Source organism: Puma concolor, chromosome A1 (assembly GCF_028749965.1).
Source record: "Puma concolor isolate L17-30 chromosome A1, mPumCon1.1.hap2, whole genome shotgun sequence".
Classification (NCBI taxonomy): domain Eukaryota; kingdom Metazoa; phylum Chordata; class Mammalia; order Carnivora; family Felidae; genus Puma; species Puma concolor.
In genome coordinates this window covers 232,863,370-232,881,563 of record NC_141667.1, presented here as the reverse complement: position 1 = coordinate 232,881,563, position 18,194 = coordinate 232,863,370, and the positions used below count along the sequence as shown (strand labels likewise).

Here is an 18,194-nt window from a genome sequence, read left to right as displayed (position 1 = left end):
CTCTCAAAATAAACAAATAAATTAAAAAAAAAAAAAAAAAAAAGAACTGACCCAATTTTCTTAAACCTGGAAGAAGATACATATGTATAGTCTTGAGCACTGCTTATGAATGACTGCTCTATTTAAACATAAAATAAGGGGCACCTGGGTGGCTCAGTCGGTTGAGCTTCTGACTTCAGCTCAGGTCATGATCTCACGGTTCGTGGGTTCAAGCCCCGCGTCAGGCTCTGTGCTGACAGCTCAGAGCCTGGAGCTTGTTTCAGATTCTGTGTCTCCCTCTCTCTCTGACCCTCCCCCACTCATGCTCTGTCTCTGTCTCAAAAATAAATAAACATTAAAAAAAAATTTTTTTTTTAAATAAATAAACATAAAATAAAACCTTTTCTACCACATCTAGTAGAATTACATATTCCTTGCCCTCCTAAGGGACAAAACCAATCTTCCACAATACATAATACACAGTTTTTAATCAAAACTAGATCCACTTATCAGTTAGTAAGGTAACTGAAATCTAGGGGCAATTCAAGCATAACCAATTTAGCTAGCATTTCGTCAGCTTAATGTGCCAGACAATAGTTTACATACAATAGTGTTACCGATGAAAGAGCCACTAAATATAACAGACTCAAAACTACATTTTAGTTACTTAATACCTTTGAAAACAAAACTATTCTGTAAAAATAAATCAATAAGGAGTAAAAATTATTCAAGAACACCAATCCTTTAGTGTTGAAGACTACTGGATTTTCAGATACTTCCTATTCTGACACTTTTAATGGGAGTGCAGATATATAGGTGACGCTACATTTCTTTTGTATAATCGTGGATGATCTTAATAATTCCTTCCCATTTATTTGGCTTAATAAGCTTCTGGGGATTTACATTTTGAAAACTATGTGCACATAAAAGTTTCAGAAATTTAGAAACTGTCCAAACCCTTTTCTAGTGTAAAAATTAAGAAAAGGAAAACTCTTAAAATAGAGCCTGGAGGCCAGAAGGGGGAGCTCTCACACCCTACAACCCCTAGTCGATTGCAGACCCAACGGGAAGAGATCGGTCTTGCAAGTCTATGCTACCTTAGCTACTTTACCACCCCAGCAGGAGGAAGAAAGGTTTTTCTACTCCCCTGGCAACAGTCCAGCCAATGAAAGAGTGTCATAACCCAGCCAATGAAAAACCACTATACTTTGACCTTACACTTTGCTCCAATAGACTTTTCCTTTTTTTTTTTTTTTTTAATGTTTATTTATTTCGACAGAGAGAGAAGCAGCAGTGTGGAGGGGGTGCAGGGAGACAGAGAGAGAGAGTGAGAGCGAGGGAGAATCCCAAGCAGGCTTCCTGCTGTCAGTGCAGAGGCCAACTCAGTACTCTAAATCAAGAGTCCGACAGTCAGATGCTTAGCTGACTGAGCCACCCAGGAGCCCCTCCAATACACTTTTTCTTTGCAACAGGCCTCCCAATTTCCCCTTTCCTCTATAAAAGAGTGTTCCTCTCCTTTGTTCTCCAGTCTTGCCTATGGTTCTGCCATAGCTTGCTTGTCCCAAATTGCAATTCTCTGCTATTCCTAAATAAACCCAGTTTTTGCTGATAAAGTAACTGAGTTTTATTTTTCAGGTTAACACAGCTATAGAATTCAGACACCCAGAAAGAGCAGAGGTCACTAGGATTTAAAACACTACTTTTAGGGGCGCCTGGGTGGCGCAGTCGGTTAAGCGTCCGACTTCAGCCAGGTCACGATCTCGCGGTCCGTGAGTTCGAGCCCCGCGTCAGGCTCTGGGCTGATGGCTCGGAGCCTGAGGCCTGTTTCCGATTCTGTGTCTCCCTCTCTCTCTGCCCCTCCCCCGTTCATGCTCTGTCTCTCTCTGTCCCAAAAATAAATAAACGTTGAAAAAAAAAATTAAAACACTACTTTTATAAAAAGTATTTTGCTTTGCAAGGAGCCTTTAACGGTGTATGAGATTGGTATTTTGGAAACTGTAAAAACAACTAATATAGCACAGCTATAGCCAAATTCATTATTTCTTTTTCTAATGTCCCCTTGGAATGCCCTTCTCAGTTCCTGTAATGTCCTTCAATGGGGCCACCTCCAACAGGAGCTAATTTCCAAAATTAGCATCTGTACATAGATAGATTCACACAGTACAGTTTTTATAAACGTCAGCTCCTCTTTCAATTATCTCCTCGGTTTCCTGTATCTCCTTCTCTATCGGCTCCTTCCCTCAGTATATAAACAGACTTAAATCTGTCCTGTTAACAAAAAATCCTTCACTCGACCCTACATATCCTCTAGCTACTATTCGCCTCGCCTTCCCTTCTCAGCCAACCTTCTTAAAGAAATGGTATGTGTTTACTATTTTTTCTTTATGAGCTACAATCCGCCTTCTGCCTCCACTAATTCACTAAAACTGCCCAATTTACTAATGCCAGGGTCATTTTTCAACTTCTGTCGTTTCTCCTTCTCTCTGTCCATTGAGGGTGCTGATACCTAACGTTCATTCCCTTCTTCCTGAAACGCTTTCTCCCTGGGTTAATTCTATGACCCTCTTCCTTCCCTGAGACTCCTCCTACTTGGGACTCTCTTCAGTGCCTTTCGGGTCTCCTCTTCCTCTGCCCTTCACATTCTCAAAGCGATTCCAAGCCTTTTGCTCTTTTCCCTTTATAGACCTCCTTGAATCATCTCATCCACATGTATATTCCCACTATTTTAATTTAAATCCAAACTCTGTCCTAAGCTCCACACCTCTGTTTCCAATTACTTGCTGAGTATTTACCTAAACATATTTTGTTTCTATTTAAACCTGCACCTCTTCTCAATTTCCAGTGTTAGTTTATAGTGTGCATGCTGTATAATAAAGGATTGGGCTGTTTTTCCCCCCAGTTCCCGGGAGGTGGAGACCACAAATCCTCGGAATTTCCAAAGTGACAGGAGTGTCTTTGTTGTTTCATTTGAATCCTGAAATTTTATGTTAATGTGGTGACTCATGGTAGGCCCCTATATAGTTTACGCTAATGAGATAATTCAGATGGTAGCTGGCCTTGCCAGAAAAACCAACCATAGGATCAGAGCGTTAGGACTTTGAGCCAACTTTGGGTTGAGTGATGTCAACTAGACCTCTAGAGAAAGGAGACTGGAGACTGAGACACGTGGGCAGTGATTCAATCAATCCCAGCTATGTAATGAAACCCCAATAAAAACCCTCCACAGTGAAGCTTGAGTGAGCTTCCTTGTTGGCAGGACTCTATGTGTTGTCACACACCCATGTGCTAGGAGGGCAAAGCAACCTGACTCTATGGACAAAAAAACAACAGCAGCTTCGCTTCCGGCATCCTCCTGATCTTGCCCCTGTGCGTTTCTTCCCTTGGCTCGTCCCGATTTGCCTCCATTTGCTATGATAAAAATTGTGATTGTAAGTACAATGCTTTCCTAAGGTCTGTGAGTCATTCTAGAGAATTACCAAATCTAAGGAGATGGTAAGAACCCCCAAATTTATAGCCAGCTGGCCAGAAGTGAAGGAGACCTGGGGATGCCCAAGTAGGCAGCTGGCATCTGAAGTGAGGACAGTCCCACGGAAAAGTGCCTTCAACCTATGAGATTTGGCCCAAAGTAGCTGGTGTCCCAAGTAACTGCACACTCCTTCAATTAAGCCTGGAATTTGGGGGTCATACAACTGGTCCCTTTTCCTCATCCCTAAGACTATTAGTCATATCTTTTATATATCTCATAAATCCACCCATTTTTCACTGGCCAAATAACAAATGCCTTTGTTCAGGTCCTCACTGCTCAGCTCGACTGGTGCAACATCTTCTTAATCAGATTCCTCATCTATATCCATCAATGCCCATCTCCAGTCCATCCTCCATACTTCTGGTCAAGGTGATCTTTCTACGTTTGCAAATCACCCTCCTGCTAAAGACTTACAGAGCTTGGGGCGCCCGGGTGACTCAGTCGGTTAAGCCTCCAACTCTTGATTTCGGCTCGGGTCATGATCCCACAGTTTTTGAGTTCAAGCCCTTCGTCGGGCTCCACGCTGACAGCACTGAGTCCACTTGGGATTCTCTCTCCCTCTCTCTCTGCCCCTCCCCCCCCCCCCGCTTGCTCTCTTTCTCTCAAAATAAATAAATAAACTTTATAAAAAAAAGATTTACAGGGCTCATCGTGATAGGTGGGTTTATGCCTACTATATTCCTGCTGTCTTAAAGCTCTTTTTTTTTTTTTAACGTTTTTTTATTTATTTTTGAGACAGAGAGAGACAGAGCATGAACGGGGGAGGGTCAGAGAGAGGGAGACACAGAATCGGAAACAGGCTCCAGGCTCTGAGCGGTCAGCCCGGAGCCTGACGCGGGGCTCGAACTCGCGGACCGCGAGATCATGACCTGAGCTGAAGTCGGCCACTTAACCGACTGAGCCACCCAGGCGCCCCTTAAACCTCCTTTAAATACCTACTTTTTTAATTTTTTTTTTATTTTTATTTTTTTCAACGTTTATTTATTTTTGGGACAGAGAGAGACAGAGCATGAACGGGGGAGGGGCAGAGAGAGCGGGAGACACAGAATCGGAAACAGGCTCCAGGCTCCGAGCCATCAGCCCAGAGCCTGACGCCGGGCTCGAACTCACCGACCGCGAGATCGTGACCTGGCTGAAGTCAGACGCTTAACCGACTGTGCCACCCAGGCGCCCCTAAATACCTACTTTTAAATACCTACTTTTCTCTCTTTTAAATATCGTTTTAACAGTTCCAATAAAAAGGGAATATACAGTAATATGTTACCAAGATTTGGTAGATTTGTAACAGTCCACAAAAGTTTTTAAATTGTAGAAGACAATCAAAATGCTAGGGGTATTCCAAGCTATTTGGGTAAATACACAATTTCTCCTCTTCTTTACTGTAAGGCCTGTCCAAAGAGAAAGAGATATTGAGAAGAGAAACAGACCTTCCTACGTGATTCAGAAGGGCAAAGGAAGATCATGGTTTTATTTCACTCTACCAGTCAGATTTGCCTGTGACTAAGACCAAACAAAGTTCCAGGCAGCCATTGTCAGAAGGTTCTTTTTTAAGATGTCGAAATAAAAGCAACGGACTTGGGAACTAGCCCTGGGCAGACTTTTTAATCTAAAGTAGAGGGCATGGGGCGCCTGGGTGGCGCCGTCGGTTAAGCGTCCGACTTCAGCCAGGTCACGATCTCGCGGTCCGGGAGTTCGAGCCCCGCGTCGGGCTCTGGGCTGATGGCTCGGAGCCTGAAGCCTGCTTCCGGTTCTGTGTCTCCCTCTCTCTCTGCCCCTCCCCCATTCATGCTCTGTCTCTCTCTGTCCCAAAAATAAATAAACGTTGAAAAAAAAAATTAAAAAAAAAAAAATAATAAAGTAGAGGGCATGTCTTAAGTGACCAAAATAATTAACAGTGAGAAATACGTCAACTTCTAGAAAGGCATTTATTTGATCAAACACTTATTCTATGAGATTCCCTGCTGTTTAGGGGCACCTGGCTGGCTCTGTTGGGAGAGCATGCAACTCCTGACCTTGAGGCCGTTGAGTCTGAGCCCCAGGTGAGGTGTACAGATTACCAAATAAATAAATAAGTAAGTAAGTAAATAAATAAATAAATAGACTCTTTAATTTGCTTCTTAATTTTTTTTATCTACAGAAACAGACATCTAGAAAATTCTTAAAGCTAATCCCTAGCTTGGCAAACCTGAGGGGCGTGACTTAACTGAAGACGGTAATTTCAACACTCTGTCCCTCTCTTGCCATGCAGAGGCAACATACCTCAACTACAAATTCAAATCCAGGTATTTGGGGGTACACAAACCTCCTCCAGCTTTTACTCACTGTGCTAACAAACACATAAAGAAACCACAATGGTGTCTTTCATTATCACATAAGCCACACTTTTATACCTATTTTATTTTAATACATGCTCACCTTCCACGGCCTTCTAATCCCTTTGAAAAAGTCAGGCATCCACATTGGCAGAACAACAGCTTCCCTGAGCAACTTCTTAGCTTCTTCCAAATCTGCTATGTCATCCCTTTGCAACGACAGCAAAGTTTCGTGTTTATTCAAGGACACCTCTGACTTATGGGCAATACTAATTCTTTTAAACTTTTTATTTATGAAGTTATTATTACATTAAGAACATGATTTAATTAATACTGCATAAAATGATCAGTGAAAACATATGGCAGTTATTAATTAGGACATGTTATTCAATTAACAACCTTCATCAGTTATGGCAACATCAAATTAACATGTAAAATGTCTTGGTTGTATTTTGAAAGAATTGTCCTGTCAATCCTACACACTCATATATTAGGCATGAAGTCACAGTCAGGAAGATTAATGGATAATAAGAAAAGACTCACACCAGGCCACCCAGTAACGTGTTTTCTCTGCTACTTTAATTTAAGAACTTAAAGACTAACCAATGAATGCTAGGATTCCTGGATACGATGTCTCTCTCAAGAGTTTCTACCAGATCCTTATCATAGCCTGCACCATCAAATTTGGGAATTTCACCATCGCTCGCACCGTCTTGCATATTCTTCCTTCCCTGGAGACAGATATAAAAACAGTACTGTTCAATAACAAAAGATCATTTTAGGGGCGGCTGGGTGGCTCAGTTGGTTGAACGTCCAACTCTAGATTTTGGCTCAGGTCATGATCTCACGGTTTGTGGGATCGAGCCCCGCATTGGGCTCCATGCCGACAACTCAGAGCCTGCTTGCGATTACCTCTCTCTTTCTCTCTGCCCCCTCCTGACACATGCACTCTTTCTCTCAAAATAAATAAACATTTTTTAAAAACACAAAAAAACAAGATAATTTTAATTAACATCGCTGAGTTTCAAAATATTATAATGTAATCATTTTAAATAATTTTTTTGTTATTTTAAGATAGCGTTTTCTGATTACCCAAATGCCACCCTTCCTTGTTCATTTCCTCAGAAACAGATGAATTGGCCAACTTTATTATCCACTCCTTCAAATTTACATCCGTGGACGGACAGTTGCAAGTAAGACTAAAATGACCCTTGCTAGATATTTCTGAATTTGTGGATGCAGGGAATTTCCACCACCACCAGAGAATACACAGACTATTAATGCAGAGGACAAAACAACCTTAATTCACTGAGAACCTACTACCTGCCAATAAATCTCACATATACTCACAACAAGGTAGGTATTATTATCCTTATTTTTAAAATGAGGACCTAGGACTCAGGTGAGATAACTTATTCACCCATAATTATTAAATGGCAGAGTAGAGATTTTAATGCATCTCTTCCTGACTCCCCGAACCCGTGCCCTTTGCACAACATCAGACCATCTCATGCCTAATGGAGTCAGCTTACAGCTTAAGAGCTTTACAAACTATGACATCCTTCAAAGCAACCAAGAAGAGGCTGCATATAGGGAAAGAGTTGGGACTCTGAACTGCTTCTGACAAAGCCTTTTCCCTGTTACTCTAAGCGCCCCTCAGGATTCAGGGTTTCTTCCTGGTAAGGTCCTTGGACCACATCATAAAGTCATTGTAATGATAATGGTAAAAGGACCTTTTTAAGTAGTGCTATTAAGACCACTAAAGCAATATACTTTACCCCAATTCCTCACTTAATAATATGGTGGCTTTAAAAAAAGAATTACATGCTCTGTTTTCTATGGGGTTCTGCCAAGATTTACTCAGCTTTGAAGAGCTTGAAATGAAACGTGCTCAGTTGCTAGAGATAGTTCAACCAATGGAACGACGTCAGGGGACAGAGCCAAATACCTCCCCAGAGCTTCAGCCCCACAGTTACTGTCTAATACAAAAACGAAAGGGAAAGTAGTCAAAAAATGAGTCAATATCCTAAGCTTAAATCTGAAGGGAGAGAACAGCAATGAACCCCTCCTACCACACTTCATCTGAGATACACCATAGGCTTGACCATAAGTGCTGACAGGGGACTAAATGGCTCCCTTTGGGCAAATGCTCTAGTTCATTAAGCCACTAGGTAAATGACCAAATAGTAATCTTGGTGACTCGACCCAAAAAATGAATAATTTTCTGTTTCTAGGTAGCACAGTGACACTATCAAGCTGAATTTTCAGAAAGATTCTTGTATTTCAGATGATAGATATTAATATTGACACTATGAAAAAGAGTAAATTTCGGGGCGCCTGGGTGGCTCAGTCAGTTAAGCATCCAATTTCAGCTCAGGTCATGATCCCACAGTTCATGAGTTCAAGCACTGCATGGGGCTCTGTGCTGACAGCTCAGAGCCTGGAGCCTGTTTCGGATTCTGTGTCTCCCTCTGTCTCTGCCCCTCCCCCTCTTGTGCTCTGTCTCTGTCTCTCTCCCTCTCTCAAAAATAAATAAACATTAAAAAAAAAAAAGAGAGAGCAAATTTCTGGCATACCTACACAACAAATGTTACATCTACAAATTTAAAATGAGCTTGGCCTAGAATCACATTTTATAATACAGGTAGGGCACAGTTACAAAGCCACATTCAAACAAATCACCAGAAACTAATCCCTTTAAAAACTCTTCTAGGGCTCAGTCTGTTGAGCATCCAGCTCTTGACTTCAGCTCAGGTCATGATCTCACAGTTTGTGGGTTCAAGCCCCGCATCCGGCTCTGCACTTGGGATTCTCTCTCTCTTCCCCTCCCCTGCTTGTGCTCTCTTTCTCTCTCAAAATAAATAAACTTAAAAAAAAAAAAAAAAAAAAAAAACCTCTTCTAGAAATAAATCAACTAAAGGGGCGCCTGGGTGGCGCAGTCGGTTAAGCGTCCGACTTCAGCCAGGTCACGATCTCGCGGTCCGTGAGTTCGAGCCCTGCGTCGGGCTCTGGGCTGATGGCTCAGAGCCTGGAGCCTGTTTCCGATTCTGTGTCTCCCTCTCTCTCTGCCCCTCCCCCGTTCATGCTCTGTCTCTCTCTGTCCCAAAAATAAATAAACCTTGAAAAAAAAAATTTTTTTAAAAAAAGAAATAAATCAACTAAAGAATGCAACAGAAACTGATATATCTGAGACTTAAGTCTTGAAATGGCATTGTAATTTAAGACCTACCAAAAAATTACTATTAAAAAATGTAGGTAGACATCCATTTTAATATGAATGTCCAAGTGGTAGGAAAGACTTGATAAATACTACCAAGAGAAAGAAAAAGCTGTACACTTATCTGAAAGTAATAGAAATCAGAGGATTTTTAAGAATAATAAATACATGAGCATCTGTCTAACACATTTCATTGTGCAGTAGGTTTTATCGGTGAATGCATATACACTATCTGCCCTCATTGAGCATCTAGTCTGGTAGGGGAAACAAGTAACAAGTAAACAAAACAAAAACACACATAATCATAAACTGCGAAATGCTACGAAAAATGTCGGTGGTCAGGGTGGCTAAAAGGTATTGAGCAAATAAAACAGATTGGAGAGGAAGGCAGGGGCCAGCTCACTTAGGCCCCTGCAGGTCACAGTGAGGAGTTTGGATTTTATTCTAAGTGCACGGGGAAATTTCTGAAATGTGTTCAATAGGGAAGTAACAGGATCCGATTTACATTTTTAAATGATCCTTCTGCCTACCATGTGGGAAAAGGATGGGGTGGAGGGAGGAGAAGAAGCAGAGAAAGAAAAGCCTCTCTTACACTACTCAAGGTCAAGCCTCTTAATTCGCAGAAGAGGAAATACGGGTGTAAGCCAGTCAAATGACCTGCCCTAGAATCCAAAGTTTATCAAAGGTAGAGATGAGATCTGAGTACAAATTAAGCAAAAAAGATTCTAGGAACTTTTACAAATCAAAATGGTGAGGTTATTGAAAAAAAAAATTAGGGAAACTAAAAGTAAATCATTTGGTTACATTGAGAAATCAACAAAATGGGTGACCATTATCCTTCAAAACAAATACCCAGCTAACCTGGAATAGGGATATCAAATATAAGTAACTGTAGTTTCAGTTCATGGGCTAGACTAACTGTAATACCTAAAAGGGACTGAGTTTTCAGGCAACTAAGATAACCTCACCCAAGATATTATTACCTGTACAGTTTATTAATGATAACAATACTAGCTGCAATAACACTGAAATGATCTTAGAATTCTTTGCTTAGATTTTCACATTAATTGACAAAGGTCAACACTAGCAAGAATCTGATATTTAGCATGAAGTCTAACAGCCCTTTTTCCTCAAAATATTTTAGTATCTTTTTGCTAACATCTCAATTACCCTTATCAAGAAAGATTTGTTAATGATCTTTCATTAGTATTGGCTCATCATCCTATTTGAAAAAAAAAAAATGAGGCTAAAATTAGCAACTAACCCAATATTAGATAGAGTCCATTAATAACACAGCTGGGCCTAAAGCACAAACAACGGTTTTTGCATTTTATTGTGTGCCTCCCCACAGGGGCAGATGAAGTGGAAGATGGTCAGTTACAGCTCTGAGTCTTGCGTTTCAGGTGACAAGTGAATTAGACCCATAGAAGGATACCCAGGGTGAGAAAGGATTGAAAAACCACATCATATAGAGGAGAATCAAGGACACCAGAGACATTTAAGGTAAAGAAGAAAACACTAACGGACCCACATGACCAACTGACCTGTTTACCTCCATCTCCTCTATCTTATTCTAAAAGAAAGAACTGGGACCAATAGAGAGTGACAAAGGATATAAATTTCAGATCAGCAAAACAATTTTCTAACAATGGGTTCTGTCTAACAAAGGGGTCATTGCTCTTGTTAGGTGGCGAGCTACCCACCATCAGAATTACTAGCTAATTAGTAATAAAAAGCCACTGGCCCACAGCCCCAGTGATGTCTAAGTTCATCTCAACTGAGGTCAGCAACATCACGCCAGTAGTTTGGAATCGGTCATAGAAGTACTTATGCTACAGAAATCAGCTGATGGTATAAATCGGGGCTTGATTGTTTTGTTAACAGTCTAGACTTAAGAAAATAAGGGGGGGAATGTTAATGCAGGTGAAACTTAAAAGTATGTCATTTCCGCAGTTGTTACTTCATAAATAGCGCAGAAATTAAGGAAATATTTTTCCGGTATCTGAAAACCATGATCCGATTCATCGAAGTTGCTCAAATACCTGATGAATGAATGAACTACCGACATACATTCCTATTGTTACACTTTCATCTTCCTCGTTAATGAAAAAAAAATACTACCCAACATTCATGTCAGAACTACATTTCTCTTCATCTGTTAACTGCAACCATAGGTTGGCCACAGATACAAGATTAGTAAAAATCAGCAGAGGCCTTGTGTGAGAGTCCATTAGCTCTACAAAATTTACAATAATAGTACTATATATTTTACGATTTGTAATGATGTGCTACACATCCTTAACATCAGATTTATAACAAATGTGTGAATGTGTATATACACACACATTTTCAGGAAACTAGTTACTGAACGTTTACCAGTACACTACTAGTTAGATGATCATCGTTCATCAAATAGTACCCATATGATGGTATCCTTTTCTTCAAGGAAAAAAAAAAAAAGTTTTCTTCAAGTCACTGTTCATCTGTACAAGGACCCATCAACAGCTCTCAATCCAGTTTATAACATCTCTCCACATCAGACGTCCAGACATCCCTAGACTCACTCAGGGATGATAACGAAAGGAGTCAAAAAGGGTCATTTGTTACATGAAATTCAATGAAATAAAGTCATTGACATGTAATCATTTTAAATTAATTCTATTAATATAATTTACCATGCTTTATTCTGAATTCTATTTAAAAGCATATACAGCTTTAATCAGGAGATCATAATGGAAGCACTGCTCACTTCACTAAGAGTTAATTCACCATCGAGCCATAGTCTGAAAATACTTGCGAATCAGAGTTTTATGAATTAAACTTATTTTCGGTTGTAGTACAAAAACATTTCCTCTGCTACCTAATATTTTTAAACCATCTTTTTTCAATAAAAAAATGCATTTATTATTTCTGTGTCTATTTCTATACCGACCCTAGGTTTAAACAGTTAAATAATAATACATCAAGGGGCACCTGGCCGGCTCAACTGGTGGAGCACGTGACTCTTGATCTCAGAGTTGTGGGCTTGACCCCCTGTTGGGTATAAAGGATAAAAATCTTTAAAAAGAAATAATAATACATCGAACGTTCTCAGGTACATTCAAATAAGACTGAAAAATATAGCTGTAAAGGTGAACTGATTCTTCTGACTCCCTCTCATCAACAAGAAAACAATCAGCGTGAGGTCAGGAGTCACACTTTATTAGAGTCTGTATTCCCAGTCCCTGCAAAGTATGACTAATACAAAGTACGCACACAATAAAGGTGTGTTAAGTAAACAGGGTAACAAACTGGCTTATGATGAGTCTGTGGACCTCAGGGAGAGAAAAACTGTAAGGGCTGAACAACAGATCACCACACACAGTGATGGTTACTGGTTAAAAACCAGTATTTTTAAGCTTGGACCTCACTGGAAACCTGTCAACAGTTTTAAAAAAAGAGCGGGGGGGGGGGGGGATGGGGGGTGCTTAATCACTCTCAGAAAAGGAGCTGGAAAATCTTATAAAAGGTATCCGTGATACATTAAAATAAGACAGTAAGCGTTTTCAAACAAGAGGCTGCATAGCATACCGATTAAAAGCCTAGGTGTTCAAAGAGTTCAACTCCTAGTTCCCGCACCAACTTGTGCAGGTGCGATGCTGGTGCCTCAATTTCTTCATATGTAGAACAGGGGAAATAACGCTGAGGTCACAGAAACTTATAGGAATTAAGTAAGCCACCATATATATAAAGCTTCAAACATCCAACGATACTGAGAATCTTGGGTGAGGTACAGAATTTCTCATGTCCCCACTTTTTTTTTTTTTACATCTATAAAGTTAAGCGTTGAAGTACAAATTCATCTGAGATCATGAGCTACTGTATACAAATATATAATTATATAATTTTTATACATATTCATGTAACTAAATACTTTTCCTCAAAATAATAGTGTCCTTACTATCGCCAATGCATTCTGAATTTTCTAGTCTACTCTCCTTTAAAAAAAAAAAAAAGAAAAAAAAATCTGGTTGCAATACACAAAACTAATTTTAAAAAACCAACAGCACTGGGAACCAAAATATCTCTGAGGAGGCGTCCAATACAAGGTACTCATTTTCAAATTAGCTTTCAAAAGCAGTGTCACCTAAACTTCCTCGAACCCTATCACAGGTCTCAGTGAGTTTTAGGGACATGGTATTCTAATGGGTATTTGAGTGCTTACAATGATCATAACTGAACCACGTACGCTTTTCAAATACTAATAAACTTTGCATTCGTTTTTCTTAATTGTAGTCCCTTTTGTGTCTAGAGTGACTCAGAAGACATCTTTTATCTTCAAACAACTGTAGAGTTCTCTTTTTAAAAAAATAAAGGGCTTACTTTCCAGTGACATTCTGAGTACTTACATGTCAGTGAAAGAATAGGATTTAGAAAATTATTTGGAACTTTTTAAGAGAAAGACAATTTGCAATCTCCAGAAAAATCTGACATTCAACAAATGCTGCCTCATTGCTTTGTTCTTTGCTGACGAAGCACATTAAAAATCAACATTTATTTAATTGTTCCGGGACTCTTTTCAAATCCAATCCATATTTTTAATCTAGTTTGGTAGGGATATTCCATAATATGAAAAAATCCTAAAATAAAGAGGAAAAAGATCTGTGACTTCACAAATTCCATTCCAAGCTCCATTCCGTAATCTATGACCTGGGGCTAGGTACTTCGGCTCTCTCCCTCGGTTTCTTCATTTGTAAAATGGGAAAAAGAGGACTACCTACTTCATGGGATGGTTTCATGGATTAATGTCTAATTGCTCTGAATGGTGCCCAGCAAGGAAGCATCCAAATAAACCAAGACCAAGGTTATTCTCTTGCGTTATGTGAAATTACGGTGAAAGCCTGGCATTTCCTCACACAGTTCTAAAAGTTTTCCTGAAAGCTACGAGCAGAGTGAGGGTTGGACTTTAGCCCCTACTTTATGTTCCAAAGTGCACGCCAGGGTTAACTGACAAAATGAAGAACAAGGAAAGAAACAAAAATGACAGATGACATAGAGATTTTTAAGTATCCATTCAGATGGCTTTTGATAATGGGGGGAAAACAGTACAATTCCACCAGCAGGAACAATTAATTAATTTATTGGTGTCCCTCATGAATCCCAAAAAGGATCGGAGGTGGAATCACTTACTGTTTTATGCTATAATAGCTCCGACAAATTATCAATGTAAAAATATCTAATTCCTTTGCTGTGTCCTAGCGAGGCAGACAAGTAGAATCTATCTCTGAATCTAGCTCATGAACAGAAATACTCCAAAAACACCGGTTGTATTCTACCAGACACAAGGCCTAGGAAGGTGGTCTGTGCAGAGTCCTTATCTACTAATTGAAATCATACATCATAAAAATATTCCAACACAGCATCTAATCTTTAAGGATAACAACTTGCTATTAGTGGTAAGTTATATTTTCATTATAAGTGTTCTGGTATCGACATGATGACATATCCTGAATCTCTAGCTAGGAAAATGTTCAACTTCTTGGTCGCAATTCAATAATCATCATCATTCACTTATGACGTCACAATGGAAATGGGAAATGCTATTGCTAAAAATCTAATTTTGTTTTCAGTAAAACTAAAGCTAAAAGATGGGTCAGATCATCCTGGCTGGCTCCCTACTCTATAAGATTATCTTCAGCCCATGTTTCTAAAGTCCATTGTAAGGGCAGTACAGAATCGCCACCTAGTACTATGTTTATTCACGGATGAATTTCCCAGATAAAGTAAATGCACACAGTGAACCCCAACCTAGGAAAATTCTCTCGTTAAGAGAAAAAAAAAACGATATCCGCGTTAAGTCCTTCCCCTACAACTGTTTTCATTTTTTGCTCATTTCAATTCAGCATACTTTTCAAATACATTTTAAGTTTTAAAACTTTATTTTGAGTGTTTCTCCCAAAGACCCATTTTACTAAAGATCTGTGTGTCTTTATTGAAATACACCTCTGAGGTTATTAGCATTGCGGGGTTCTGCTTAGATTGCAAAGACTGCTTGGGGTTCTGAATCAGACTTTTTTTTTTCCACTCTCTTCCGTGTCAAAACCGGGGGTACCCTGAAAACCCGAAAGACATGATAATATTCACCAAAAGCCATGGGCCTCAAGTGAACGAGTTACAAAGAGAGTCTTGCCTTATCCTCTCTTCCTTTTGCTCTATAATCCTTGTCTCTACTGGTGGAGGGTTTTTCACTCTTCGATATAGGATGTGCTCGGCCCACAGGTCCCCGGGCTCCCGCTCCGGGCATTTCTTTCCTCAGAGGTCTTACTTCTCGATTGGGACGCCTTATCTGAGGTGGAGCTCTGACAGGAAAAAAATGAAAATGAAAATTAATCAAAGGCAAAAGTAGTTTGACGCTCTTGTAGTCAATAAAACTATTCAATCAAGAAGCCCTAAATCTCCATCGTTTCCCTTTTGCCAATTCATGGCTACAACTATTAGATCGGTTCTTAAAAGTACTTTTCTGGGGGGGGTGGGGGGAGCAATAGCGCTTTTCTATAAAATAGACTGGTTGATACAATTTTTAAGTACATATAAATGATATGTATAACAGCAGTTATTTTGTCAAAAATAACTATTAATCACCAATAGAGGGCAATACAGACTATTTCCATCTAACAATCCTAATAGTGTAATGGAAAGTCAATTACTTTATTCATTACTGTCTTAAACCCAAACTAAGTAACTTTTAAAAAAACAAAAGCATTTGAAACTAGTATCACATTGCATGTAAATTATACTTCAACTTTTACAAAAGCATTAAAAGCTGAAAGGACAGGAATTCAAAATACGACTATTCGCGCAGTTGACTTAATTTACTGATTTCAATCAAAATTGTTTCCTCTGCTTCTGTACTGGAAAATCCACCATTTCATTCATCAAATTATAAGCAGTAGGGCTAAACAATGCAATTCTTCATATACAAATTCACTTTTGTGTGAAAATGTTATTCTTGCATCGAAGGTGCCAAAAATCACAGGACCGTTCAAAGTACACAGGCCCCCAGATGTGAATGAAGAACTCAGAGCCCCATGTATGGCAAAGGATGTTAACTAGACACATGGCAGCCCATTTCACAACATATAAAAATACTAAATCGTCAGGTTCTACACCCGACGCTAATGTTGCATGTCGATTATACCTCAATGTCTTTTAAGTTTTGACAACTGTATAAAGGTAAGCATGTGCACCAAGTGACGCATTTTGTTCCCTGTAATGCAAAACACTTCCTCTTCAAATAGCGAAACTCTAAGGTTTCTTAGCACAGTATTTAGCATCTCTCTTTGGGTGCTACGGAGACTCTATCCATTCTGTGCCTAATCTCTTGGTTCTTCTTCCTTGGACTGTCTCTGCTTCTGTTTTCCTATCTTTTCTCTCTCTACTGCTCTGCCTTCACTGGTAGCCCTTGAGATCCCATATGTGTATTCCTTTTTTTTACCCATATGCCATACCTATTATTATCCCTTTTCCAACTTCATGCTTTCAATTCATCCAACTCATCATGGAGTCTCTCTCCCTGATATCAGAAGTGATACATGTATATAACTCAGAACCCAGCAACACGGAAAAACAGATGAAAAGCCAGGAAGGATGCCAACTTAAGGCAACAGAGGTAAAAAAAACAAAAAACAAAAAACAAAAAACTGTTGACATATGGCAGGTCTAATACAGCATCTTCAGACTGTTGGAATGAGACTGCCGCATGAAACTGCTGGGATAAGACAAGCGAGGGCTCTTCGGTTATTACACACTGACATCTGAATCCTTGGAGCTGACTCAGCTCAATAATTATTTATTGACCACCTATTAGGAGGTATATAGCCACTAGTGTGCTAGGCCCCAGGAGGAGACAAAGATGAATGGGCAATCTTGTGAAAGACATCACGGAAAAGGAACTGGTTACAAGGCATTTTCAAACACAAAGATATTACTGCATTATCAGTTTAGGGCAAGCTTAGTCTTTTAAGCATCTGCCAACAAAGCAACACTGTGATGAGACGGATTTAAGACAACCAAAAACGTTACGCGCTCTGTTCCCGGCATTTCACTGCAACAACTATCTTTTGACCGAGCGTTTGCTCCGTTTTGCTGAAGGAGCGGAAAGCAGCAGGGCAGCCCTTTACTTTGGGGTGCGCGCATTTGCGGGTGCGTAAACACCTTCCCTGAATCGGACTCGTGGGGAAGGCCCAAGACCACACAAGGAGAGCCGCGCTCTCTTCCACGCACAACGTACGTCAAGTCCGCCCTTCTGGTGGCAGCTGCGCCTGCTATGCAAACAGTCCGTCGTTGTCTGTGGGCCTGCTTTTTAGAGGCACAGGCAGCCTGAAGCTTTTGCTCCCCAGCAGCAAGCCCGTCCCCTACCGCTGCGCGCCAGGCTGCTCGTCAGTTGCTGGGCTTGCCCGCGAGGCCTCAGCGCCCAGGGCTGAGCCGTAGTGAGTCCCGAAACGTTTCTTCTGCCTTCGCGGCTGGCACATCCCCCGCCTTGGCTTGCTCTCCAGCGGTGGCTTAGGGGTCCCGCTTCAGTCCAGTTGGCACACGCGTCCAGCCCAGGCAGGCTGTGCCGTGAGAAGAATGATGTCCAAGCTCTCGCACAGGCTTGCGTCCCAAGTGTTCGCTGCCGCTGACCTTGTCCCGCCACTCACCATTCTGATGGGCTTATACGCGGTGTGAACGAAACTGCTCAAGAAGCCAGAGGTGCCCTTTGGGGCAAGACCCGCAACCTCACGGAAAGGGTGCCTGTGCTCCGAGAAAAAGTCTTCGGTTCCATCTCGCTGCGGTTGGATATTACATTTGTAACAGACCCTGGCAACTTCCCAAAGGACATCCTTGATTCTGTTCTGTACTTCCTCCATTAGCGCATCACTGCACAATGTCATGCTTCAATTTAAGGATTCAGTGACAGCTTCCAGGCTGAGGGAAAAAAAAAAGAAGTCTCGGGGCTTCTTTTACTGGTCTCGTTTAAAAAGAGGCTTCAGTAGGGTTACACGGCACCACCAACCTCTGCCCCGATGGTCAAAGAGAAGACGACACTGTACTAGCTTACAGTATTCCCGAGATAGAGAATATCTGATCGATCTGCAGATACAAGACTAGAAGGTCTGCACTATACTCAGTTCTCCTAGAT

At 40.6% G+C, this 18,194-nt stretch overlaps 1 protein-coding gene across 7 annotated transcripts in view; it reads right to left on the bottom strand.

Annotated features, from left to right (window-relative positions):
* KATNAL1 (katanin catalytic subunit A1 like 1) overlaps positions 1-18,194 on the bottom strand; it is a 101,945-nt gene that overhangs the window by 39,190 nt on the left and 44,561 nt on the right. For all 7 annotated transcript variants that reach the window (XM_086714312.1, XM_086714327.1, XM_086714302.1 and 4 more), the window contains 3 exons: positions 15,204-15,372; positions 6,421-6,548; positions 5,921-6,026 (listed from right to left, as the gene is read on the bottom strand). In XM_086714312.1, coding sequence (XP_086570438.1) covers positions 5,921-6,026; positions 6,421-6,548; positions 15,204-15,372 — 403 coding nt within the window. The remainder of the gene's footprint in view (positions 1-5,920; positions 6,027-6,420; positions 6,549-15,203; positions 15,373-18,194) is intronic.